The 27,000-nt window shown below is 37.2% G+C and overlaps 5 protein-coding genes across 6 annotated transcripts; 3 read left to right on the top strand and 2 right to left on the bottom strand.

Annotated features, from left to right (window-relative positions):
• The first annotated feature begins 2,169 nt into the window (after positions 1-2,169).
• Positions 2,170-8,401, top strand: LOC107602006 (Fanconi anemia group G protein homolog). Its single transcript, XM_016294383.1, has 14 exons — positions 2,170-2,371; positions 2,457-2,541; positions 2,623-2,748; positions 2,844-3,034; positions 4,269-4,410; positions 4,660-4,790; positions 5,029-5,175; positions 6,309-6,463; positions 6,629-6,695; positions 6,785-7,092; positions 7,181-7,221; positions 7,446-7,613; positions 7,728-7,842; positions 7,985-8,401. Exons 1-14 carry the CDS (start codon positions 2,303-2,305, stop codon positions 8,085-8,087), a joined length of 1,848 nt encoding a protein of 615 aa, XP_016149869.1. The 5' UTR covers positions 2,170-2,302; the 3' UTR covers positions 8,088-8,401.
• Positions 8,402-12,552: 4,151 nt separating this feature from the next.
• Positions 12,553-17,502, top strand: LOC107602017 (transitional endoplasmic reticulum ATPase-like). Its single transcript, XM_016294399.1, has 10 exons — positions 12,553-12,706; positions 14,250-14,385; positions 14,483-14,595; positions 14,793-14,957; positions 15,065-15,187; positions 15,297-15,509; positions 15,681-15,989; positions 16,370-16,525; positions 16,676-16,830; positions 17,014-17,502. The coding sequence occupies exons 1-10, from the start codon at positions 12,563-12,565 to the stop codon at positions 17,117-17,119; spliced, it is 1,620 nt and encodes a 539-aa protein (XP_016149885.1). The 5' UTR covers positions 12,553-12,562; the 3' UTR covers positions 17,120-17,502.
• A 540-nt stretch (positions 17,503-18,042) lies between these two features.
• Positions 18,043-19,519, bottom strand: LOC107601996 (alcohol dehydrogenase [NADP(+)] A-like; the record flags this gene model as incomplete). The annotated part of the gene is made up of 4 exons (XM_016294373.1): positions 18,043-18,145; positions 18,217-18,303; positions 19,092-19,164; positions 19,314-19,519. Coding segments are annotated over 4 exons (432 nt in total), but the record flags the coding sequence as incomplete, so codon positions are not given.
• Positions 19,520-19,734: 215 nt separating this feature from the next.
• LOC107602016 (transitional endoplasmic reticulum ATPase-like) lies at positions 19,735-20,871 on the top strand. Its single transcript, XM_016294398.1, has 3 exons — positions 19,735-19,895; positions 20,046-20,200; positions 20,384-20,871. Exons 1-3 carry the CDS (start codon positions 19,767-19,769, stop codon positions 20,487-20,489), a joined length of 390 nt encoding a protein of 129 aa, XP_016149884.1. The 5' UTR covers positions 19,735-19,766; the 3' UTR covers positions 20,490-20,871.
• Positions 20,872-21,437: 566 nt separating this feature from the next.
• On the bottom strand, positions 21,438-25,656 carry LOC107602015 (alcohol dehydrogenase [NADP(+)] A). Of its 2 annotated transcripts, XM_016294396.1 has the most exons (9): positions 25,593-25,656; positions 25,042-25,147; positions 24,783-24,902; positions 24,069-24,220; positions 23,115-23,313; positions 22,687-22,886; positions 22,465-22,537; positions 21,593-21,679; positions 21,438-21,521 (listed from the first exon to the last, which is right to left on the bottom strand). In XM_016294396.1, the coding sequence occupies exons 2-9, from the start codon at positions 25,120-25,122 to the stop codon at positions 21,456-21,458; spliced, it is 978 nt and encodes a 325-aa protein (XP_016149882.1). In that variant the 5' UTR covers positions 25,123-25,147; positions 25,593-25,656; the 3' UTR covers positions 21,438-21,455. The 2 variants fall into 2 exon arrangements, with proteins under 2 accessions (XP_016149882.1, XP_016149883.1); XM_016294397.1 differs by lacking the exon at positions 21,593-21,679.
• Positions 25,657-27,000: the final 1,344 nt, after the last annotated feature.

Genomic DNA, 27,000 nt, shown 5'->3' with positions numbered 1-27,000 from the left:
TAAAACGTTTTAATATAGCGCTTCAGTCCATTTCAATGCAGCCTGGTGAAATATCGTACCATTTTGGCGAACGGCTCCCCGAGTGTAGGACGGCCTCGCGCTGCGGTGCTGCTCCTCTCCGCCGGAGGACTTGGGGAAGAGAGGCTGTGACGCCGAATATTAATGAATGCTGCGACAGAAAGCACTGCGGAGTCATGTGGAGCGAGACATATAGACCCAGATGACCCTATTACTGGACAGGCCAGTGAAGGCATTTCGATTCAACATAGTTTGCACTACTTAATAATATGCACTATAACTATATTATGCATGTGACCGCGGAAATACACAGAAATAATGCTCAATAAATAAACAATCAAGCATTTACATATGCAAACATGGCGCACACACACTAATATTACTTCGTCGTCTTCTTCTTAATAATAAAAATAATAATACTGAAATGATGGCATTTGAAATTAAAGATGCTCCCTAGACTGTTCCACAGGCTCTGGTGAGATTTTCTTTTTAATGTATTACTAGGTGTGCACATATTTTGTCACACCCATGATACATGTACACAAAGAAATTAATTACAGAATGAACTTTACAATTTTTAAGTAGGTCATGTTAGTAGCTTGCGACACTGGAAAAATCCTATGACATCTGCGTTTATTACATGTTTGATATGCAAAATATGTTTTTTTATTCAGCACTGCAAAGTTGTCTATGATGAAAATACTAATTCAATTAAATTAAAATATCCTCCTGAGAACCATAAAAAAAAGTTTTGTGATTTTTTTTAATGCCATTTCATTGGTTGGAGCATAAGAAACAAATGTAGAAAAACATAAAAGGATATTTTATTCATATTTTATTCTGTGTCCTTTGTAGAGGACGCCAGGACTGAGTTATTAAAAAAATAAATAAATAGACATGAAAAGGCATGAATAGGCAAGTTATTAGGTTTCAGGCAATTTTTAACCAAGCTTTGTACAAAGACGATTCTCAACTATGTTATTAAAGATATAACAGATTTGATATACTATTTTACTTTCTGGAATATGTTCATAAAATGTCCATAAATTGGTATTTCCATTCTATGCAATGTATCTATACATTGCATCTAATTAGCATATTAATGTGTTCTTAGGGCAAACTATAATGAAAAAAGAAGTGTTATAATAAGAGTAATAACATTTTTATAAGAATATCTCATATTTCATTTGTCCTGGTGTCCTCTATGAAAATTATGCCCTGTTTCATAATAAAATGTCATATTCCGAGTTGAAACCCCAAAATATTTTTTATTTACAACAAACAATTTGAAAATTAATCAGATTTAAAAGATAATTACAAAACATTGTACATATTTCATATTTCCCTAAGAGTGCTGAATTTGATCATTCTGTCAATATCAGTCGTTTTTAAAGACCAAGGAGAAGGCGTGTTTATGTGTTTATTGTTTATGATCAAACCTCCAAACATTTGATATCCCTAAAAGCCCTGAATATGCTCTGTGCAGGACATCCAGACTTAAAACTGTGGGCAAATGGTGGTCACACCAGATACTGACTGGTTTTTAGACCCCCTCCGGACCCCCCAATACAGTAAAACTGCACATTTTAGAGTGGCCTTTTATTGTGGCCAGCCTAAGGCACACCTGTGCAATAATCATGCTGTCTAATCAGCATCTTGATATGCCACACCTGTGAGGTGGATGGATTATCTCGGCAAAGGAGAAGTGCTCACTAACACAGATTTAGACAGATTTGTGAACAATATTTGAGAGAAAGGCCTGTTGTGTACATAGAAAAAGTCTTAGATCTTTGAGTTCAGCTCATGAAAATGGTGGCAAAAACAAAAGTGTTGCGTTTATAATTTTGTTCAGTGTATATGAAGAGCCTCTAAAAGGTCGTGGGTTCAATTCCCAGGGAACATACATACTGGTAAAAAAAATAAGGCGCGGCATAGAGGAGAAACAATAATGTACAGTATGTGGAAAATAATGTGTTTTTTTTTACTTTAAACCACATAAACACATTTCATTACACCAAATACTGTTCTTTTTAGCAGCATCATATGACCCTTTTAAATTATGTCTCCATGTGCATATTTTCACTAATACATCCCAAACAGTAGAAGGCGCTGTATCGCTAATCATTTGTTTAGACTTAGTGGAGGGAAAGTTCGAATCAGATGAGGAAGGTACTGACAGAGAGCGGCTTTGGTACTGAATCAGAAATCAGAATGGACTGTGGCTTTATACAGTAGATATGAAATATTAGGTACCATTTAACTGCCTCTGTTTCCGGTCTTTGTCATGTCTGTCATTCCCTGTTTAGTTGATAGATGGAGTGAGGAGAATAACAACATAATTTTGACTTGGAAGGTATTGTTGCGAAATTAATATTTTTTCGTTTACAGTAATGTTAGACTTTACGCAGACATACTCATGTGCCGAATTACCGTTTCAGCAAAATGAACTTGGCCTTGAACCAAATCAGCATGTTTGGAAGCGATGCTGGTCGGAAAGCCTTAAACTGCTGCAGAAAATTCAAGGTATTTTCATGTGTTACTTTTGATTTGATGGCTGTAAGTAAGGTGGTATTAGAAGCTCATAACCATATTCTGTTTACACAGGAATACCAGCAGCTACTGAACGACTCGAACTTGAAATGACAGTTTCATATAATACGTTTTTATTCTCGTTGAGTTTCTCCAATGCAAGTGAAATAGAGGAAAGTCTCACCAATAGTTTATTAAGAGGTAAATAACATCGTCTTATTTTTTAAATTATTAATATATGCAGTGGTTGTGTATGTGTTTTATGTTGTTGTTTTGTTGTTGTTTTTTTCCTGTAGCTTTAGAGGCTGGTGGATCTCAGGTTTCCTGTTCTGATCCGGTTCAGTTGTGGGAGGCTGTTCTACAGACTTTTGGCTCCTCAGTCTATGTGCCTTATGTCCACAAGCTTCTGCTCATCCAGTGGATGCTGTGGCTCATGCAGTGCCAGTTAGAGAAAGTTCTTACTCTTCTGATGCAAATGAATCACAAGGTATTAATTTTTACAGTTTTTATAAAAATATATTTTAAGAATTATTAGGTCCCCCTTGGAAGTTTGCTGAAGCTCCCTAGTGGTCCCTGGCTCTCTGGTTGAGAACCACTGTTTTATACCTCATTTACAAGCATATGCTATTGTGTGTCAAATATAAATATAATTACTGTAAAATACTGACCAGTTTTTATTATGTTTATGTTACATCTGTTTATTTCTGAAAGCACATGGATAATGTAAGCTTTTCTACAGAGTTTTTGTTAAATGTGAGCCAAAATCATCACAATTAAAAGAACCAAAGACTTAAACTACTTCAGTCTGTGTGCATTGAATTTATTTAATACACGAGTTTCACAATTTGAGTTGAATTACTGAAATAAATGAACTTTTCCACGACATTCTAATATATTGAGATGCACCTGTAGTGAAAGCAGAATCCCAAACTCAGTATTTTTACAGCATAATGCTGTCTTAGAGGACTTGTATCTGTAAAAATGTCAGGCTCCTATTAGGTCCCCACCAGTCAACCCGAAAGTTTTTTTTTTATTGCGCTTTTTTGCTCCTGTTAAATAATAATTAAGATAAATCTCAAACCTGAAATGTTCTGAATGCACACAATACTTACAGTGGTGTGAAAAAGTGTTGGCCCCCTCCCTGTTTTTTAAAGTTTTTGCATAAAAAATAAGAAATCAGGAAGGGGGCCAACACTTTTTCACACCACTGTACATAGGTACCCCCCGACTCAATACCTTCCCATTACGGATTGAAAATTTTTATTTGGATTTAAGATTTTAATCTAAGGAACAATAATGTGCAAAGTGTTTATACATGTACATTGAAATGTGCTTTAGAGAACAGTTTTTCTCCAAAAAAGTTAGGACCATCCTGAGATTAGATATTTAGATTTCCATAAATGTCCATATAACCAAAATGTGTTGTGGGCCATTAAACTCATGGTTTTGCAATAAATAACATAGCATAACATAACAAAACAGAGGTAATCACTCCAAAAATTTGTACATTTAAAAATGGCAAAGCAACCTCTATTGGACCACTTGAGATGGATTGAATCCTTACAAACAGTAATGTAACAGTATTTTATAGTTAAACACATCAGATGTAAACAAGAAATTGCCTAGTAAAGTGACCTAAGAAGGATTTAAATTGTAAACATGTAAATACTGCTGTTTTCAAGAATCTGTATTTGACTGCTGTCATTCTCATATCCTCTCAGAGCGAGCGTTCAGCACCTGTGGATCTACAGACAGAAACCCGAAACCTTGCTTTGAGCATGGAAGAAGACTCCTCACTAAAGGTTGCCATGGCAGCAAAGGACCTCAGGGATCTCTTGCACATCTGCACTGTAATGTGTCAAGGTACGGAATATCTGAACTAAGATGTAGACGATTTCATTAAACAATGTGATCAAACCTTTATGTAAATATTTTTACATTATGTAGGTCCATATATTAATGTCACAAGAAGTACATCTTACATATAAGAGTTGTTATATGAAAAAATCATTGTATTAAAGTAAAAAGCAATACAGATCTTGTTTCTTTGCTATTTAAAACATAATAAATAGTAGAACTGCCATTAATCCTAAAATGTGTTTGCTGGTTTAGGGGTGGAACAGATGAAGATGGAAAAATATTCTGAGGCCCTTGAAGCTTTTCAGGAGGCTAAAGGCCTCCCAAGTCCCAGAAGTCTCTTGGCACAGATCCACACCCTCACAGGCCAGAGTTTTGCTAAGCTGGTAAGAAGCTCTGTTCTACAATCCCCATCCAATGAACCCTGGACTAAAAAGACCTAAATAGACAAAATCTTGAATCAACAGTTCCTGAACCAGTTGCTGTTTATATCTGATTCATTGAATTAAGTTTGTTTGTTACATTAGATTATCTGGTTCATGTGTGGTAGGTCAGAATTTGAGCAAACACTTTCTATCTTAAGTCCAGGCATTCTCAGTGGCTCTGTTATTTATGTCCCTGCAGGGTCAGCCCCATTGTGCTCTCCATTTTTATAGGAAGTCTGTGGAGGTGGATTGTGCTTGCCATAGTGCACTTTATCAAAGTGCTCTGGTGTTCAGACAGCTTGGCAATCCAAAGGCAGAAATGGAGGCCTTGCATCTCCTTTACTCAGTAAGTTATTCTGTACACAAATTATTGATTATTTATGCAGTGTGCCTTGTGCTTTACAGCAAGTTTGAAAGGTGCATTTACATACATACATTAAAGTTCACCCCAATAAAAATAAATTTGCTCACCCTCAGACAATTCATCGGAACAGATTTGGAGAAATGTAGCATTACATCACTTGCACCTCTCTGGTGAATGGGTGCCATCAGAATGAGTTCAAACAGCTGATCAAACATCACAGTAATCCACACAACTCCAGTCCATCAATTAACATCATGTGAAGTGAAAGGCTGCATGTTTGTATTGTACAAATTCACCATATTTTTAACTTCAAACTTATTTTTTACTTCAAACCGAGTCCTCTATCCATAATTTTGCTTTCTCCAGTGAACAAGTCAACTTGTATGAATCAGGAAAGAAATGTGCACAAATCAAGCACCTTTCACAAGTGAAAACAGTCCAAAGCAGTTCTAAACAAATATGTTGGTGGATTTTAATGTGAGAGGACAACGGGGGGTGGACTTTTTTAATGGATGAAGTGTTATGAATTATGGACTGGTATTTTGGCCTGAAGCAAGTTAAAATGACTTGATGGATTTGTTTCTTACAAACACGCATCTTTTCACTTCAAAAGACATTAATTGATGGACTGGAGTCGTGTGGATTATTGTGCTGTTTTTATTAGCTGTTTGGACTCTCATTCACTGCAGAGAATCCATTGGTGAGCAAGTGATGTAATCCTCTATTAAAATCTGTTCAGATGGATGCAATTTTTCATTTTTGTGAACTGTTCTTTAACTACTTATGATATAAGAGATAACAAATTGTTAATTGTTGTCCTTACTTCATACAACACATAACAGCTCATTACTATATTGAAAACAATAAACAAATCATTTGTAAGTGCCAGAGGTCCATATCTCATGACTGTCTTCTAGTGTCAATAAAGTAGATGTAAACAAGTAAATTTAAGAAGCAACATGGCTCAGGTGACACTGAAGGCTTTTTTTCAGTCCGAACAGTAAAGGATATGTCACATTCTTTCAGAATTCTCCAATAAATGTATTTCCTGCATGTTATGTAGTGTCAGTTTGAAATGTTTGTTAAATAATACTTTTCTCTTGCTTTGTTTACAGGCAGTCCAACTGCAGTCTGATAAAAGTTCATCTAGTGCTTCACTGGTCTCTCCAGCTATGCTGTTTGGTGGTGTACAGATGACCTTCATTAGCAGAGTCCCTTCCCCTTCTCTGATTCTGCACACTTTGGCTCACACGTGTGTGTTCAATGGCAGGCAAGTGATTCCACAACAAGGACAAATGCTTGAATCATATATCAAATCTGAATACAGAATCAAATCAGAATTTTAGATCTAGAAAATCTGAATCAGAATCAAATCAGATCTAGAAACCTAACCTAAACAGCTAATCAAAAAATAATAATATTTTGTGTCAATCAGTATTTCAGATGGTGTTGAGTACTATCTAGATCTGTTGGCGTCACTGCAGTCAGATGGTAAAGATCTTGTAAGGACCGCAATTTTTCAGGCATCGCATTCAAAAGTAGTGCTTATAAAGTAATATAACTGATTCAGAATGACCTGTCTGTGTTCCAGATACTCACAGGAGATGGCACTTCTTTTCCCAGAATCCCAGTGGTCTACCTTGAAGCAGGATTTGCTTTATTAAAAGCTAAACGTTATTGTGATGCTCTTGTGGTCTGTGAGGAGGTCATCACCAGCACTTTGGACTTCATCCCTGAGAGACTGCTGCTTGATGCTGATGAAAAACTAAAAGCAGCTGATTCTGATGTTGTGCTTGAAAATGTAGATCTTGTGTTATGGGCTGGTGCAGCCCATCTCCTTCAAGCACAAGCACACTGGAAACTGAAAGACATAAAAGAGGCTATTACTAATTTTACAAGGTACAATATCAGTACCTGTTTCATTCGATACCTTGCCGTGTTGGCAAACCATGTTTTTTTTTCTTATGTTCTCGTTCTTTCCTTTCAGAGCGATTAATCAACTGGTCAAAGTGTTCATTAAACAGAAAGGTAAGTAATCTCTCTTTCCAGTCTGACCGTTGCTCTAACAAGATAGTGTGTTCATACTCAAAATCATTCATTGGGTATATCTATTAATAATCTGCTTTCAAGAGATGAAGTAAGCTGTTTTCCTCTCTTTAGCTTAGTGAGGCCACATTTGATGTGTGCACTTGCTTCATTGTCTTCATTATCATTCATGTACCATTACTTACATGGTTTCATCAAACTTTTAGACTGGAAACAAAAACATCTTGGAAACACTGAAGCGATGGTTGAAAAAATGGTGACTCTGGAAGCAGCAAAAGGGCAAGCACTAGCTAGTAGAGGGCTCTGCTTTCTGGAAGGAGGTCAATTAAAGCAAGCCCTGAGAGATCTCAATCTCAGTCTCCAGATGACACCAGGTATTCACCTGACATGCTGTCAATATAGTGAATTTGTGTGGCTTGTTTGTTGTGATTAGTCTGATACATTGCATTGTTCTTCTCAAATTTACATGTGGAATTGAATTTCAATAGGTTGTAAGAATACTGAGATGTGGCTGACTGAGGTCTTGTGGAGGCTTGATCGTAGAGAGGAAGCATCAGCACACTGGAGAGAAGCCCATAGTACTAAAGATGCACCCAAGTCAATGTAAGCTATTAGACAAGTCAATATCGTTCAGTTTTGTGATAATACACTAATATCATAATATGACTTTTACACACATCATTGGACTCTAAAAGAATGCAACTGGTATGGTGAATGTTCAGTAATCTTTTGACTTGGCTTTCAGAAAGCTACCGCTGTATTTGCAGCTATGGCCAGATGACACGGCTTTTGACTTCAGTGGCTTGAAGAAGAAAATGGAGGAATATATTCAAGCTAAAAAGACATGAGAGATGTCAGAAAGGATGCTCTCTACTACATTCAGCTAAACGGCATCATTTCAATTTTTGGTGCATCTAAACCAGAACTACAAACAGAAAAACAGTTTGTGTTGTCTCGTTTCCTTTTCAGATGTAACCATGTAGCATTCCACTTGTCAGAGCAAATTATTTGTGAGCTCAAGAGAATGCATCCAGGCTGGTATCAGATTCTTTGTATATCTTACACTTGACAATTTTTCTGACTAGCATCTTGTTTTTGGAATGGACAAGAAACCATTTTATCTATGATCTTGACAAATAAATAATATTCATAATGAAAAGGATTTGAAATGAGTAAGCTCTGAAAAAGTATTTTATTTAACTTAAAACTGCTATATAACTTGATTCTTATCTTAACCCACAGAGTCACATATAAGTACATTTTATTATGACAGTAATATTATATATGCATTCACTACATTGTTCTGCATTACAGCTCATTTAAATTATTACACAACATATTCTCAAATACGTATGTTTGGTGTTTTGTGTCCTTTTGAGATTACCTAACTTGTTGGGAAATGTGGCCTATTTGTAGTGTCGTAGTCAAGACCACCTAAACCGAGACCAAGACCAGAGTGAGACCAAAACAAGACCAAGGCAGGACGAGACCGAGTCCAGACCAAGACCCAAACAGCACTCCTGAAATTCAACTGCTCCACATTTATTGCCTGAAATATATCTAATTTAATCAATAAATACAATTCAAATAATAAGACACTATATAGAGCTGTTACCAATGAAATGAAATCACTAACAACAAAATTCATCTTTGCACTGCAGAGGCTGCATAGAAGCTGCATCTGAACTGATACAATTGCATAAATATAGTTGAGAATTATTATATTTTAAATATATAATTTTGCATATAGAAATATAATGGAAACATAAATTGAATATGACAAACTAAAACCACCAGTTGGCGGCAAATCACTTAATGTGTGAGTCATTGAATTATTTATTCAACCGATTCTTTCAACAATAACAAAAAACTGATTTATTCAGTAATGAATCACCGTTGTGTGTTGCTCAGAAACGCAACAGTTGCTATGGATTGCTGGACTTTGGAACCATTTTCGTTGCTGAAATACCAATAATAATAATACATTAATTTAATTGTGTCTAAAATGTAATTCACTTAATACTTCTTGTTTGTTTAACGTTTGCATAAGATCAATATCACGTTTTGCAATCGTGCTCATATTCATGAAAATAGCTCTTGGGATATTGCTTAATCTTATGTCATATGAAAAACAAGATCTCATTTTTTGCAATCATATCTTGAATTCTTTAGCCATTTGTGTTAATTTAGGTGACATTTTTTGACACAATTCCCCATTAAATTCTGACCGGACACAGCAGTATCAAAATGAATCAAATTAGAAATAAGTTATCGATTGCATTTAAAGTAGTTGATTTGCATTTTACATAATCACATTAACGATGTTGACAAATAATTCAGACAGTGCACTGGCAATTTAGTGAAATCCCTGCAGTTGGTCTTGACCGGTCTTCAAATAAAATCCAGAGTACTTTTAGTCTGAGACCGAGTACAAAAGACCAAGACCTTTAAAATGATCTCGAGTACCACAACACTACCTATTTGCCTATAGGGAAACATAAATTGAATATGACAAACTAAAACCACCAGTTGGCGGCAAATCACTTAATGTGTGAGTCATTGAATTATTTATTCAACCGATTCTTTCAACAATAACAAAAAACTGATTTATTCAGTAATGAATCACCGTTGTGTGTTGCTCAGAAACGCAACAGTTGCTATGGATTGCTGGACTTTGGAACCATTTTCGTTGCTGAAATACCAATAATAATAATACATTAATTTAATTGTGTCTAAAATGTAATTCACTTAATACTTCTTGTTTGTTTAACGTTTGCATAAGATCAATATCACGTTTTGCAATCGTGCTCATATTCATGAAAATAGCTCTTGGGATATTGCTTAATCTTATGTCATATGAAAAACAAGATCTCATTTTTTGCAATCATATCTTGAATTCTTTGGCCATTTGTGTTAATTTAGGTGACATTTTTGACACAATTCCCAATTAAATTCTGACCGGACACAGCAGTATCAAAATGAATCAAATTAGAAATAAGTTATCGATTGCATTTAAAGTAGTTGATTTGCATTTTACATAATCACATTAACGATGTTGACAAATAATTCAGACAGTGCACTGGCAATTTAGTGAAATCCCTGCAGTTGGTCTTGACCGGTCTTCAAATAAAATCCAGAGTACTTTTAGTCTGAGACCGAGTACAAAAGACCAAGACCTTTAAAATGATCTCGAGTACCACAACACTACCTATTTGCCTATAGACTTGTTGGTGGCATTTTGACACTTCGGCTCAGCTGAGTAACAGTTTGATCAGACCGTCTCGAGCCAATCCAAAAGAGACAATTCACAACGCAGCAGAAAATGAACCAATCACAATTAACTGTGACTGCCACCCGGACCAATGATACTTGCGCTTTACCACATTAGAACTGCGATTGGCCAATAAGCCAGGGCAAGAAATCGCAACGTGTGCTCTGATTGGCTCGTCGTTCAATAGGCGAGGAAACTTTTTCCCTGCAGAGTTGATGTTAGCAGGCTAATCTAGTGCAGAGGCAAAAAGCTAGTGTGAAGGTTGGAATTGGTTACTCAAGAGACCTACTCATTTCCATCAACTATTTATATCTTTTTTCGGGAGAAGCAATATGGCTTCGGGTGGAGAGTAAGTACAATTTTAGGGATGTGATATTTAGTGCGATCATAGTTGTTTTTTTGTTGAGTACCAATTAGCCATGAAGCTAAAAGACGAACGCATCATTAACGGTGATCAATGAAAAGAGCGAGTTCACACGCTACAGGTTTCTCATCCGAGCGCATATGTAAATTGATATAATTTCGTCCTCTACATATACTAACGTTCTCATCACTCATTAAAACTTTTGCGGGAGTTTTAATGCGCCTCTGAGTCCAAGATTAGCTGTGTTTAGCATGTAAGCTAGCCGGACTGAGTCATCTCCGCATATGATTGAGGCTTTCGGCCCACCGGCATCACCGGCGACTGCTCGGATAAACACGCGCAACACTCTTCAACGACCCGCATACCGCTTCATACATGTAAACACCTTTAATCCTCTGTAATCGTGAAACCGTGGATAATAAGCAGCAAAGCGAGCTAACGCGTCAAATCGGCTTTGTGTATATAGCAGCAGGTGATGATTATGAATCCCGTGATCTGTATATTTCAGCCTCAAACCCAAAACGACTGACAAGATGTGACGTTAAAAACGTTAGATACTAACTATACCAGACTCTAGAGCTTTTACAAGCACTAAAATACTTGTATTTCGGCGGTTTAAGCTTCACATGTCACACAGCAGCATTTGCTGTGTCATTGGCCACTGGAGATGGCTAACTGCTGCTAGCTCTCACATCACCCACTCTGAGAGGAATAAATCATCCATCCATCCATCCACCTGTGCAATATACGGTTACATTGCGTACCCGACGAAAACACACTTTTGTGAGGGAGTGAATTGTACAGTTCAGTAGTATGTAACGTTAAAGACATAACGTGTGTTGTCTGTTAGCTGTGAGAATGTTGTTAGCTTATTTACACACGCGCTGTTGGCCGCAGCCTATTAACGTCTGTCTAATTACCGTATTGGCTTAGTTTCTTTGGTCCGCTGTCTTTTCAGAAAAACCCTATAAACAGCTTAAATTGTTGTATCATGCGGGATCAACTGCACTAAGGCCTTCCTCACGACCGCATCCTGGCCTAAAGCCGGATCATTACGGCTTTCAGACCAGTGTTTTGTGGAAAGCTCTAGAGTAACTCGAGCTTGACAAACGTGATCTGTGTGGACGAAACGCCTATACGATACAAAATGTATGCATATACAGCTAAACGCTTCTCTGTGTGGATGAGGCCTTAGTTGTAAAAAGGATCACCCCCTCCTAAAAAAGACTTGTAAACTCAATCAGATGTAGCTAATCATCTTCTCAATGGCACACAAAGCCATTTGACTTTCAACTGTTTTATTGTTATTATTTTTATTGTTACAAAACAATTGTTGTAACATTATTATCAATGTTATTATTGATCAAATAAATTCAGCCTTTGTGAGCGTAAGAGACTTCTTTCAAAAACAAACATTTGAACAGTTTACATAATTTAATTTTATATGCAGTACCAGGCTGCAAAGCAACAAAATGCGATTATTTTAAAGGAGGGTGATTTTCTTTTCTATACCCACTGTATGTGCCCATCACTTTTTCTTCTGCTCTTTTAGGCAAAGATGGATGAGCTTCAGCTCTTTAGGTGCGGATGACCGCACAAAATATAAATATGGCTCAATTAGTTTTCTTTAATGACTACTTATATATATTTTTAAACGCTAAGCAAATTTTGAAGTCTTGACATTTTTAATGATCCCAGGCCCTGAGATCATGAGTAAACTGGCAGGTGAATCTGAGAGCAATTTGCGCAAAGCTTTTGAGGAAGCAGAGAAGAACGCACCAGCCATCATCTTTATTGATGAACTCGATGCCATTGCACCAAAAAGAGAGAAGGTAAGATTTCTGCTTGTGTTCAGAGGCAGAAATTACAGAAGCTATCACAGCAGTTGCTTTGCACAAATAATCATCACTTTTAAACTGATTCTTTATTCTCTTTTTGTCCATCAGTAAATGATTTCACTTGTAGTCTTTTGTGTGACATTATTATAAGAACTTAAAAACGGTTACAATTTCTTTATTTCCCCCCCCCCCCTTTTTTTCCTGCTCTCACAGTGTGAAAGACGACAATAAAACACTGACATGAGCACAGCATCTTTTAACTAAAACTATTCATCACTTTTGTTAATTAAAATAAAGCTGTAACATATTTTTGAAATACTGCCTTGGCTACTAACTGAAATAAAAAGTACAAAAATTTTGAAAAATGAACTTCTTGCTTTACCCCCCCCCCCCTTTTTTTCCTGCTCTCACAGTGTGAAAGACGACAATAAAACACTGACATGAGCACAGCGTCTTTTAACTAAAACTATTAGTCACTTTTGTTAATTAAAATAAAGCTGTAATATATTTTTGAAATACTGCCTTGGCTACTAACTGAAATAAAAAGTACAAAAATTTTGAAAAATGAACTGTGCTATGTATTTTTTTTGTTAGTATATACAAAGTGCTTAAGTTCATTTAAAATGAATATATAAATAAAGGCTAATTCAGAATAATACTTGCTCTTGTGATCACCTGGTTTAATCCTGAATATTCTGCTTTAACTAGAATCCAGTGGATTATTAGCAGTTTGTACTATGAGAATGTTTTTAACCAAAATGTGCCGCCATGTCCTTTTATTGTAATTTCATATTTTAATAATTCAAAGTGCTTGCTCAATTTTAAATGTTATTAAAAAGAAACATTGCATTTCCCTACTTTACATTCTAAATCAGTGCTCAAGAATTTCTTTTCTCATTTCTTATTATCACCAATGTTAAAAACATTTGTGCTGCATTATATTTTTTCAGTTTCTTGCGTTCCCCCCCCCCCCCCCTTTTTTTCCTGCTCTCACAGTGTGAAAGACGACAATAAAACACTGACATGAGCACAGCATCTTTTAACTAAAACTATTCATCACTTTTGTTAATTAAAATAAAGCTGTAACATATTTTTGAAATACTGCCTTGGCTACTAACTGAAATAAAAAGTACAAAAATTTTGAAAAATGAACTGTGTATATACTAACAAAAAAAATACATAGCACAAAGTGCTTAAGTTCATTTAAAATGAATATATAAATAAAGGCTAATTCAGAATAATACTTGCTCTTGTGATCACCTCACCTGGTTTAATCCTGAATATTCTGCTTTAACTAGAATCCAGTGGATTATTAGCAGCTTGTACTATGAGAATGTTTTTAACCAAAATGTGCCGCCATGTCCTTTTTATTGTAATTTCATATTTTAATAATTCAAAGTGCTTGCTCAATTTTAAATGTTATTGAAAAGAAACATTGCATTTCCCTACTTTAAAGCAATATTTGATCTGAGATGTATGCATGTATGAATGTCTAATCGGGGGATATTTCACTAAATGGTCTCTTATCTCTTTTCAGACTCATGGTGAAGTGGAAAGGCGCATTGTGTCTCAGCTGCTCACTCTGATGGACGGACTGAAGCAAAGGGCTCATGTCATCGTCATGGCAGCCACTAACAGACCCAACAGCATTGACCCCGCTCTCAGGCGATTCGGTGAAATCACTTTCCTCAAGTGTTGCTCTGTAAAGAGACCTGACTCGAGACGTTTTCAGTTGATGTTCGGGCTTCTTTCTGACTCTCTTGATTTCAGGGCGCTTTGACCGAGAGGTGGACATCGGCATTCCAGATGCTACTGGAAGACTTGAGATACTTCAGATCCACACCAAGAACATGAAGCTTGCAGATGATGTTGATCTGGAGCAGGTGTGTTTCAGAGAATGGCAGAACATTCAGTGCTCCGTGATGATTCACTTTCATTTAAAATGGGTCTCCTTAATCAGGCACTGGCAGAAACGTCATGCCTGTTTAATACTGCTCCCTCAGCCAAGTGGATTATAAATGTTAAATGCATTCCTACAAAATAATGCATTTTCATATTTTGTTCCGCCATTTGCCTTTAGGTGGCAAATGAGACCCATGGCCATGTGGGTGCTGATCTGGCCGCCCTTTGCTCAGAGGCTGCCCTGCAAGCCATCAGAAAGAAAATGGACCTCATCGATCTGGAGGATGAGACCATTGATGCAGAGGTTATGAACTCCCTGGCTGTAACAATGGATGACTTCAGGGTGAGGATCTTTATCTCAGTTACTCTCAACCATCTGAACAATTAAATGTGGGGAAATTGCATTCAGAAACTCGAGACATTGATTTGTCACCATCTTCTACCTAACAGTGGGCTCTTAGCCAGAGCAACCCCTCTGCCCTGAGAGAGACCGTTGTGGAGGTGCCCAACATCACCTGGGAGGATATTGGTGGCCTTGATGATGTCAAGAGAGAGCTGCAGGAGCTGGTGCAGGTACTAAGCGCACAAGTCTTGTTCTGTATTTCTGACAACCGAGCGTTCACACAGCTACATTTTAAAACTGCTTTTGACATCCTTACCAATTTTTTCTGTCCTTTTTTAGTACCCAGTGGAACATCCAGACAAATTTCTTAAGTTTGGCATGACCCCATCCAAGGGTGTGCTGTTCTATGGACCGCCAGGTTGTGGTAAAACCCTGCTGGCCAAGGCCATTGCCAATGAGTGCCAGGCCAACTTCATCTCAATCAAGGGCCCAGAACTGCTTACTATGTGGTTTGGAGAATCGGAGGCTAATGTCCGTGAGATCTTTGACAAGGTATGTAATTTTGTATTCTCTAGCAGGGAGTTTCTGACTCAGTCCTGTTTATAACATTTTCAATGTGTAGTAAGACAATTTATGCTTTTCAGAGGCTATAGGCATCTATAATGACATGTAAATTAAGGATCCAATTAAAAATTGTCCTGCTGTCTCATTGTCCTCCTCCAGGCTCGTCAAGCTGCTCCTTGTGTGCTCTTCTTTGACGAATTGGACTCCATTGCGAAGGCTCGTGGAGGAAACGTTGGCGACGGTGGCGGCGCTGCTGACAGAGTCATTAACCAGATTCTCACAGAAATGGATGGTATGTCCAGCAAGAAGAATGTCTTCATCATTGGGGCCACCAACAGACCAGACATCATTGACCCTGCCATCCTCAGGCCTGGCCGACTGGACCAACTTATCTACATCCCACTGCCTGATGAGAAGTCTCGCATTGCCATTCTTAAAGCTAACCTCAGGAAGTCTCCAATCTCAAAGGTCATTGTGGATGATTTTTTGTTCTTTTTAAATGGGCTTTTATTTAAATAGTGGATAACACTTTACAATAAGGTTCCATTAGTTAATGTTAGTTAATGTATTAACTAACATGAACAAACAATGAACAATACATTTATTACAGTATTTCTTTATTAATGTTAATGAAAATGCAGTTGTTCATTGATCGTTCATGTTAATTCTCATTGCATTAACTAATGTTAACAAGCACAACTTTTGCTTTTAATAATCCATTAGTAAATTTTGAAATTAAGATTAATAAATACTGTAGAGTGTTGTCTATATTGAATGTTGTAAAGTGCTACCAAATCTTTTTTTTTTTTTTATTATTATTGGGTGTTAATGTATTCCTTTTTGTGTAGGACGTGGACCTGGACTACTTGGCCAAGATGACCAATGGCTTTTCAGGTGCTGACTTGACTGAGATCTGTCAGAGAGCCTGTAAACTGGCCATCCGTGAGTCCATTGAGAATGAAATCAGACGGGAACGTGAGAGGCAGACTAACCCTTCTGCAATGGTGAGATTTCATTCTTTTAAATGCTTCCTTTTCAAAGTTGGGCAAATTAAAATCTATTTAAGTGCAGTCCTAAATACTATGGTGTGAGGCATTTAAAACTGGCATGGTAGTCTGGATTTTCTAACATGTTGGTTGATTTTGTATTTTCAGGAGGTGGAGGAGGATGACCCTGTGCCTGAGATTAGAAAGGACCATTTCGAGGAAGCCATGCGCTTTGCCCGCCGCTCCGTCAGCGATAACGACATCCGCAAATACGAGATGTTCGCACAGACCCTGCAACAAAGCAGAGGCTTTGGCAGTTTCAGGTGGGAACTTAAATCATGTTTAGTGGTAGCTTTTTGTTTTGTTTGCTCTTAGATGACAATATGAGCTCTTGGGTTTAAGTAAATTAATGGGATAATAAGATTGTCAGGCTGTGACTTGGTTTCCATGTATTCAGATTGGATTCAAGGTGCTAAATGCCTTTATTTTATTTTTCTAAATAAAAGATTCCCATCCAGTAACCAAGGAGGAAGTGGACCAAGTCAGGGCTCTTCTGGTGGCGGCGGAGGCGCCATCTTCAATGAGGACAACGATGATGATCTTTATGGATAAATGTGACCACGTGGCTGACCCTCACAGGCCACTCTTCATACAGGCCGCCATGTACAAAAGACAAAAAAGAAAAAATTCCACATTTTTAGAACTGTGCTTTTTGTTTGTTATTTTCCGCTTCTCTCATGTCCATTCCCCTGTTTTTTTTTATTCGCCTCGTTCTCCTTCTGTCCACCTCCCTCTGTTGATAGAGAAAAGCATGTAGCTGCTTGTGTTTTGCTCTGGTTTGTGAAAGGATGATTTCTGAGAACTTTGATCTTAACATTCTGTGGGTGGGGGTGAATTTCAGTGAAAACCATACACGATAGTGATTTCATCAACTTTTCACAAGCTATATGAGCAGCTTCAGTGGTGGGGTTTAATGCTAGACTGTTGGAAGGATTCAAAAAAGAAAATATGTAATTGCTAATGACTTCATTTTTTTTATGAATGTAGCATATAATGTATTACAAGTTTGAAAAATGTTAAATAAAATTCACGAAATGGACAAAGTTGTGGTGTTTCATTTGTAGATGTTTGGGATCTGTGAACATGTACAGATTATGATATCTTAAAATTATTATTTCTCCTAAATGCTTTTAAAAATTGTGAAAATTGACTAGTCATTTTAATTTCTTTTTTTTTATAAACCAAATGCTGTACTTCTAGGTCAAAGATCATGTAATTCAATAGGTTTTTTTTATTCTTAAAGCATTCTTTAAAAATGCAGCTCATTTATGCTTGTTTAAAAATCATGTAGTGATTTCCTCTAGCACATAACTTGTGTGCTCTAGTTACATTAAATCTTAGTCTGTGTTTGATACTGTCATGTGTATATCATACTCTAGATGGGGTCACCATAAAAATCATAAGAAACATTTAAAAATTAAGTGTTTTTATTTAAATTAGTAACTTGGATATTGAAGACATGCCATCTTTAGTTCTAAGAGGTTTGCATTTTTTTTTTTCTATCGCGCTTTATCAATATGGATCACTGAAAGGAAAATGAGGGTGCTTTGCATCTCTCCAGACCTTTTGTCCATCTATCTGTGGAGTGACAAAAACATTTCAGCCACAACAGGCATTTCAAAACCGTAACATACAGTAACTATTCATACCATTATAGTTGGAATGATAAGCCTCTCATTCCTGTTGAAGGATTCAATCACCCTCATATCTTCATCAGTTAATTTAAAATCAAACACCTGTGTGCAAAGGTGAGCAATGATTATATTTACATAATCTTCACTGCAACTCTTAAATCTCATTCAACTAATAATCAAAAAAATCATACCACACCGGGTTTGATGTCAAATGTCATTGGTTCTCATGTCTCTTAACCGATCACAAAGCACACGCTCAAATCACACATGAGATTTGATTGTTAATATAGAAAGATATTCATTAAATATTGACCTAAATTTCTTTGGAAAAACATTTAATTTCTGGGGGAAACTATCCCAATAACTTGTCCCACTCTCTCCTCATTACAGTTCTTGTCCTCCAGGTGTCTCTGTATGTCCTGTCTTCTGTTGACATTCTGAATAAGCATTAATGATCACTGACCTTGCTTAAACCCCTCCAGGCATTATGTAAATCATAATTAGGTTACACAGAGGCTCAGTGGTTAAATAACCTGCCAAAGCATTGTAGTTGAGATGCAAGAGTTCAGGTGCATGTGCTGAAATGACGAGTCATGGAGGATGAATAATGTTTTAATGTGAAAGTCCACATCCAAATGGATTCAGAAAAAGAATGATTTGCTAATAAACAGGTTTCCTGAACAAAGAGTCGCCCCACACTCACGCCATTGTTTGAGTCAGTGACGAGCATCCAGACCAGCCAATCACAAAGCAATGCTTTGCTGGCAAAGAGTCACAGTGTTAAAACTTTTTAGGAACGTCAACCTCTTACAGTTGTTTCTGGACAGTAAGATGACGCAAGAGAAAGTATTATAACCTTGAAATTTGTTTGAAGTCTTTTTCCAACCTACCTCAATGTTCTGTTTGATCCTGGATGGAGTGATGCTTTTGGGGATGCAAATGACACCTCTCTGTATGTGCCATCTATGACACAAAAACCAATCCAGAAGTGTGTAATGGACATGGCCATGCACTCAAAATCACACTAAACACAAAACATAGTAAGAGGAAAGGAGGAATCCATACTCAGCAGTCAATGTGGGCCTATTCCTAAATCCTCTGACCATCCTCACCTGATGATGACCTGAGCAGGGGTCTTGTTATAGCACGTGGCCAAACCAACCACCCGTGGATCATCCAGCAGATCGGCTTCTCCAGGTGTAACCCATGGGCGATCAGGAGAACCCAGAGGACTGTAGGCTGTTACTGCCAGCCCTCGACCCCAACACTGAGATACCAGCTGAGTCTGAACCAGGTAAGGATGGCACTCCACCTGTAAATATTTTGGAATGAAGCAAACAAAAAAACTTTTTATAATAGTTATTATAATGTATATTTACATTTACATTTATTAATTCATTCAAATACACAAAACAGAATAGCTCAAATTGTTGCCATTAGTTGTCAATGGCAAATTAACGCAAGGACAGTCCAGTCTTACGGTCTTTGCAATTATCACTTTTACATTATTGGGTGTTAATGTATTCCTTTTTGTGTAGGACGTGGACCTGGACTACTTGGCCAAGATGACCAATGGCTTTTCAGGTGCTGACTTGACTGAGATCTGTCAGAGAGCCTGTAAACTGGCCATCCGTGAGTCCATTGAGAATGAAATCAGACGGGAACGTGAGAGGCAGACTAACCCTTCTGCAATGGTGAGATTTCATTCTTTTAAATGCTTCCTTTTCAAAGTTGGGCAAATTAAAATCTATTTAAGTGCAGTCCTAAATACTATGGTGTGATGCATTTAAAACTGGCATGGTAGTCTGGATTTTCTAACATGTTGGTTGATTTTGTATTTTCAGGAGGTGGAGGAGGATGACCCTGTGCCTGAGATTAGAAAGGACCATTTCGAGGAAGCCATGCGCTTTGCCCGCCGCTCCGTCAGCGATAACGACATACGCAAATACGAGATGTTCGCACAGACCCTGCAACAAAGCAGAGGCTTTGGCAGTTTCAGGTGGGAACTTAAATCATGTTTAGTGGTAGCTTTTTGTTTTGTTTGCTCTTAGATGACAATATGAGCTCTTGGGTTTAAGTAAATTAATGGGATAATAAGATTGTCAGGCTGTGACTTGGTTTCCATGTATTCAGATTGGATTCAAGGTGCTAAATGCCTTTATTTTATTTTTCTAAATAAAAGATTCCCATCCAGTAACCAAGGAGGAAGTGGACCAAGTCAGGGCTCTTCTGGTGGCGGCGGAGGCGCCATCTTCAATGAGGACAACGATGATGATCTTTATGGATAAATGTGACCACGTGGCTGACCCTCACAGGCCACTCTTCATACAGGCCGCCATGTACAAAAGACAAAAAAGAAAAAATTCCACATTTTTAGAACTGTGCTTTTTGTTTGTTATTTTCCGCTTCTCTCATGTCCATTCCCCTGTTTTTTTTATTCGCCTCGTTCTCCTTCTGTCCACCTCCCTCTGTTGATAGAGAAAAGCATGTAGCTGCTTGTGTTTTGCTCTGGTTTGTGAAAGGATGATTTCTGAGAACTTTGATCTTAACATTCTGTGGGTGGGGGTGAATTTCAGTGAAAACCATACACGATAGTGATTTCATCAACTTTTCACAAGCTATATGAGCAGCTTCAGTGGTGGGGTTTAATGCTAGACTGTTGGAAGGATTCAAAAAAGAAAATATGTAATTGCTAATGACTTCATTTTTTTTATGAATGTAGCATATAATGTACAAGTTTGAAAAATGTTAAATAAAATTCACGAAATGGACAAAGTTGTGGTGTTTCATTTGTAGATGTTTGGGCTCTGTGAACATGTACAGATTATGAGATCTTAAAATTATTATTTCTCCTAAATGCTTTTAAAAATTGTGAAAATGGACTCTTTAGTCATTTTAATTTCCTTTTTTTTTTTATAAACCAAATGCTGTACTTCTAGGTCAAAGATCATGTAATTCAATAGGTTTTTTTTTATTCTTAAAGCATTCTTTAAAAATACAGCTCATTTATGCTTGTTTAAAAATCATGTAGTGATTTCCTCTAGCACATAACTTGTGTGCTCTAGCTACATTAAATCTTAGTCTGTGTTTGATACTGTCATGTGTATATCATACTCTAGATGGGGTCACCATAAAAATCATAAGAAACAGATTTAAAAATGAAGTGTTTTTATTTAAATTAGTAACTTGGATATTGAAGACATGCCATCTTTAGTTCTAAGAGGTTTGTATGTTTTTTTTTCCATCGCGCTTTATCAATATGGATCACTGAAAGGAAAATGAGGGTGCTTTGCATCTCTCCAGACCTTTTGTCCATCTATCTGTGGAGTGACAAAAACATTTCAGCCACAACAGGCATTTCAAAACCGTAACATACAGTAACTATTCATACCATTATAGTTGGAATGATAAGCCTCTCATTCCTGTTGAAGGATTCAATCACCCTCATATCTTCATCAGTTAATTTAAAATCAAACACCTGTGTGCAAAGGTGAGCAATGATTATATTTACATAATCTTCACTGCAACTCTTAAATCTCATTCAACTAATCAAAAAAATCATACCACACCAGGTTTGATGTCAAATGTCATTGGTTCTCATGTCTCTTAACCGATCACAAAGCACATGCTCAAATCACACATGAGATTTGATTGTTAATATAGAAAGATATTCATTAAATATTGACCTAAATTTCTTTGGAAAAGCATTTAATTTCTGGGGGAAACTATCCCAATAACTTGTCCCACTCTCTCCTCATTACAGTTCTTGTCCTCCAGGTGTCTCTGTATGTCCTGTCTTCTGTTGACATTCTGAATAAGCATTAATGATCACTGACCTTGCTTAAACCCCTCCAGGCATTATGTAAATCATAATTAGGTTACACAGAGGCTCAGTGGTTAAATAACCTGCCAAAGCATTGTAGTTGAGATGCAAGAGTTCAGGTGCATGTGCTGAAATGACGAGTCATGGAGGATGAATAATGTTTTAATGTGAAAGTCCACATCCAAATGGATTCAGAAAAAGAATGATTTGCTAATAAACAGGTTTCCTGAACAAAGAGTCGCCCCACACTCACGCCATTGTTTGAGTCAGTGACGAGCATCCAGACCAGCCAATCACAAAGCAATGCTTTGCTGGCAAAGAGTCACAGTGTTAAAACTTTTTAGGAATGTCAACCTCTTACAGTTGTTTCTGGACAGTAAGATGACGCAAGAGAAAGTATTATAACCTTGAAATTTGTTTGAAGTCTTTTTCCAACCTACCTCAATGTTCTGTTTGATCCTGGATGGAGTGATGCTTTTGGGGATGCAAATGACACCTCTCTGTATGTGCCATCTATGACACAAAAACCAATCCAGAAGTGTGTAATGGACATGGCCATGCACTCAAAATCACACTAAACACAAAACATAGTAAGAGGAAAGGAGGAATCCATACTCAGCAGTCAATGTGGGCCTATTCCTAAATCCTCTGACCATCCTCACCTGATGATGACCTGAGCAGGGGTCTTGTTATAGCACGTGGCCAAACCAACCACCCTTGGATCATCCAGCAGATGGGCTTCTCCAGGTGTAACCCATGGGCGATCAGGAGAACCCAGAGGACTGTAGGCTGTTACTGCCAGCCCTCGACCCCAACACTGAGATACCAGCTGAGTCTGAACCAGGTATGGATGGCACTCCACCTGAAAATATTTTGGAAAGAAACAAACTTTTTTATAATAGTCAATATATTTACGTTTATTTATTGATTCATTCAAATAAACAAAACAACAGAATAGTTAATGACACCAAGTATGATAAACGACCACATAGGTAAAGTTGTCGCGCAGTGATACCATTAATTGTTAATGTCAAATTAACACATGGACCAGTCCAATCTTACAGTCTTTGCAATTATCACTCTTGCATACCTGGTTGACCACTGGCTTGTGTTTGGCAATGCTGAGAATGTCATCAATCTGTCTGGCATTGAAGTTTGACAAGCCAATGGCTTTTACCAGGCCTTGGTCAACCAGCTTCTCCATGGCTGCCCATGTGTCTCTATAGTGAGTGTTATTATCATACCGAACAGTGCCATCAGGTCGCCTGGGCATCAGCTCATCTCCTCTCCTGGAAGTATTAAAAACACATCAGTTATAATATTATGTAGTAAACATTGCATTTGCATTTTCAAACCATTCATTCAGCTAAAATTATGCCCACATTTGGTCCCATAAGACACCTGTACACATTGAAACTGTTTACACTGTACATTGTTTACATTGAAACTCTTGCACCACAACAATGTATTTAATCCCATTGAACCTATTCTTTTCAAATACACTACTGTTCAGAAGTTTGGGGTCAGTAAAAAAAAAATTTATTACTGAAAAACACCATTTTTAAATACTTTTATTCAGCAAGGACATTCAATTAATCAAAAGATTTGTATTTCAAATAAATGCTGTTCTTTTGAACTAATTAAAGAGTCCTGATAAAATATATCTAGGTTTCCACAAAAATATTAAGCAGCACAACTGTTTTCAATGATAATAATAAGAAATGTTTCTTGAGAAGCAAATCAGCATATCAGAATGATTTCTGAAGGATCATGTGACACTGAAGACTGGAGTAATAACTGCTGAAAATCCAGCTTTGCCATCACAGGAATAAATTACATTTAAAAATATATTCAAATAGAAAACAGTTATTTTAAATGGTAATATTTCATAATATTAAGTTTTTACTTTATTTTTTAATTTTGAATAATGCAGCCTTGATGAGCATGAGACTTCTTACAAAAACATTTGAACGGGAGTATGTTGGTGAAATTCAGATCAATTGCTCAACTACCAAAAGCTAGATATGGCAACACAAAGACTTACTCAAAGGCCATTGGCCAGTGCATGAGATACAGGTCCAGATAACTGAGCCTCAGATCTGACAAAGACTTTTTGCAGGCATCCTCCACATCATCTGGATGGTGTTTGGTGTTCCACAACTTGGAGGTCACAAAAATGTCTTCTCGTCTCAGAGGCTATATGGTAGTTGTAAACAGTACAAATTTCATGTGTGTGATGTATTTATAGTAAAATGTCTTTGATGCATTTCATGTATAGTTCTGTCAGGACCACTATCGTTAAAGTTGATTGACAATTAGCATACAGTTTGGATTGGCGGTATGGTTCTGTTCTGGGCAAGAACTCCCTGCGCATCCATGCAGCCTAGCATGGATGAGAGCAGGGAGAGCAGCGATAACCCCCCCCCCAGGGTAAACAGAACAGAACCAACATAAATGTATTGCAGATATCGTTAAAGTTCTATAATTTTATCTACACATTTTAGAATTAGACTGATTCAAAGGATAATCAGAAGGCTGAATCCTGACTGACAGAGGAGGAGCTGGGGATGGAGGAGGGTAATTAGATATTGAGCAATGCGAAAACTGCTGACAATACTGAGGGACCTTATATATGAATGCTTAGATAGGTGTCCTATTCCTATAGGTAGATGGGGATCAGCTGAGAGTCAGCTGATGCGAGTTTGACTAATGTGACCTGCCAGAACTAACGATACGCTTGATTTTTATCTGCAGGTACCTTTGCTTCTCCAAGTCGTTCGCTCAGGGCCTCTCCGACCTCTCGCTCATTGCTGTAAGCCGCTGCGCAGTCAATGTGCCTGTAGTCACAGTCTAAAGCTGCTAGTACAGCCTGCTTCACCTACAGTAAGACAGAGTTCAATCCAGTTCTGCCACAATTAATACATAAACGAATAAACATACAGAAATAAGACGATACATTGCATACTGTACAGTACAATTTTGGGGCTTTTTAGCAGCTTATGTTTAGTTTGTCTGACCTGTCCTTGGGCACTTTTCCATGTTCCTAAGCCCACCGCTGGCATCTGCTGACCCGTGGAGAGAGTGATTGTTGCTGTCATGGTTTAATTTAGTTTTCACGTTTTCCTTTAAAAAAAAAAGACCTGAATAACTGTATTATTATTTTATTATCATCCATTATAAAAACTAACTTTAAAAACATCATAGTGATTCTGATAAACGCACTGTTAATGGTTCTGTATTTTCATTTAATTTGCTGTCTAAAATTTTAAATTTGTCTAAAAAAAGCTATTTGTAGTGTAATTCTAGTTTAAGCATTAATCAAAATTAAAAATTGCACGTCAGTCAACATAAAAATAGTATTACAAAACCATGTATGATCATGTAACAGTGCAGTGATTTTCAGTCTTCCTGCTCTTTTCCAGAGGTTTCCTAATACTGTTTGCCTTGAATTAAACTGATTATTTCAGACTTAATTTGATTAAAATAGAACTACTGTATATTAAACTTCATAAGATGAAAAAAGAAAATCCACAAATCCACAGAATGAATGATTTAGTTAATATCTTACCTCTGATAATGCTCCAATATGCAGAATCAGATCGACACAGTTACTGAGCTTTTATACACTGAGGTCAAAGTCCTTGTTTACTCATTTCCTAAAAGGCTGAACAATAACCAAAAGCCATCCACGCAGCTACAGCTATCTTTGAGGAACATCATATGACATGGCATATGACAAGAGCATTCAAACATATTTTGACACTCTTTTTTTCATTTAATCATGTTAAACAGTATTGATGGTCATCACTTGTCAGGGTGGCTTTGGGGGGAATGGAGATAATGGCATCTGTTTATTCTAGATGTGCAAACAATGGAGCAGTATATCAAAACAGTTTAAAGTCTGTCACATTCTCACATGCTCAGATTTAGCCCTCTCAGCTGTTACGACCCTCCTGCTGGACAAATATAGAGCCAGCGTATTATTACTGTCCGTCTCACAACTGCTCCAAGTGTTATGACCTGGCAGTGCTTTTGACTCAAGGTCCACTCCACTTCCCTTATGTGGTCAGACTAAATGACTTAGTCACCTCACAGAGGGGGGAAACCCCTGCAAAAATCTGAAGAACATTCTTGATTGGGGAGTCACTGGCAGTCTAATAGCACCAATGGCTCATTTTAAAGTGAGGGTACTCTCAGAACGTTTGTAATATACATCATGTGAGTAGTGTTTATTTATTGTTGCACCTCTTTGGGTATGTGGCAGAAATCCGATCATTTTTATAGACATCTATTCCATGCCAATGTTGTACTGGATTCAAACTTGAAACTACTGACTCTGCATACAGTGTTTATATTTATAAGTCTGCTTTAGTTTTTAGACCCATTGACAAAATACCAGCAGAATGCCTCAGCACTCAATTTTTGCTTAATTTACTTTTTTCCCTACATGATTATGTATTCTGGTATTAAACAGTGAGAGCCATAAATCTTATGAGTGACAGGCTAGAGTACTAATGAGTCAGCAACACTTCTGGGGAGCACAAACAAAAATAAACATACATTTCCTTTAGTTAAGGAAATGCCTGATGGGTGTTTCAAACAGTTCAAAAGGGGAAAATGTTTCTTATGCACTTTAAGGGGCACCACAGACACTGATTTCTATTTCTAAATATTAATGACACTAATCTGAATATTGGCAGCCATGTTTCCCCCTGAATGTCTATGGTGGTTACAGACCTGCTGTTACAGAGTATTTTCAACAATGTCAAACAATTCAGATTAAACTTGTAAAGATGAAAAAAGGGGACTTTCATACTTTCACATGTTCAGCCAGTGGAAATGCACCAGTGACATTATACATGCCAGTCAGACTTGTCCTCTCAGTGACTAATTATTTAATTATTATAATTTTATTTTGATAATCATGTTTAAAATTCTCAGTGCTTTTTGGGATTGTTATTTCCAGTCTTTTTGTC

Source organism: Sinocyclocheilus grahami, unplaced genomic scaffold (assembly GCF_001515645.1).
Source record: "Sinocyclocheilus grahami isolate Dianchi unplaced genomic scaffold, SAMN03320097.WGS_v1.1 scaffold317.1, whole genome shotgun sequence".
Lineage (NCBI taxonomy): Eukaryota > Metazoa > Chordata > Actinopteri > Cypriniformes > Cyprinidae > Sinocyclocheilus > Sinocyclocheilus grahami.
Note: the sequence above shows the minus strand (reverse complement) of the source record. Positions and strands in the feature narration are given on the sequence as shown.

Excerpts from the sequence above, each read along its gene's own strand:
- LOC107602006 (XM_016294383.1), top strand. The coding sequence starts at position 2,303 with ATGTCTGTCATTCCCTGTTTAGTTGATAGATGGAGTGAGGAGAATAAC. Across the intron at positions 2,749-2,843 it reads CACCAATAGTTTATTAAGAG|CTTTAGAGGCTGGTGGATCT; the intron begins GTAAATAACATC and ends TTTTTCCTGTAG. Across the intron at positions 7,093-7,180 it reads GCTATTACTAATTTTACAAG|AGCGATTAATCAACTGGTCA; the intron begins GTACAATATCAG and ends CTTTCCTTTCAG.
- LOC107602017 (XM_016294399.1), top strand. The coding sequence starts at position 12,563 with ATGATCCCAGGCCCTGAGATCATGAGTAAACTGGCAGGTGAATCTGAG. Across the intron at positions 14,386-14,482 it reads CCCCGCTCTCAGGCGATTCG|GGCGCTTTGACCGAGAGGTG; the intron begins GTGAAATCACTT and ends TCTTGATTTCAG. Across the intron at positions 15,188-15,296 it reads AGCTGCAGGAGCTGGTGCAG|TACCCAGTGGAACATCCAGA; the intron begins GTACTAAGCGCA and ends GTCCTTTTTTAG.
- LOC107602016 (XM_016294398.1), top strand. The coding sequence starts at position 19,767 with ATGACCAATGGCTTTTCAGGTGCTGACTTGACTGAGATCTGTCAGAGA. Across the intron at positions 19,896-20,045 it reads AGACTAACCCTTCTGCAATG|GAGGTGGAGGAGGATGACCC; the intron begins GTGAGATTTCAT and ends TTGTATTTTCAG. Across the intron at positions 20,201-20,383 it reads AGAGGCTTTGGCAGTTTCAG|ATTCCCATCCAGTAACCAAG; the intron begins GTGGGAACTTAA and ends TCTAAATAAAAG.
- LOC107602015 (XM_016294396.1), bottom strand. The coding sequence starts at position 25,122 with ATGACAGCAACAATCACTCTCTCCACGGGTCAGCAGATGCCAGCGGTG. Across the intron at positions 24,221-24,782 it reads AACGACTTGGAGAAGCAAAG|CCTCTGAGACGAGAAGACAT; the intron begins GTACCTGCAGAT and ends ACTACCATATAG. Across the intron at positions 22,538-22,686 it reads CCTGCTCAGGTCATCATCAG|ATGGCACATACAGAGAGGTG; the intron begins GTGAGGATGGTC and ends TTTGTGTCATAG.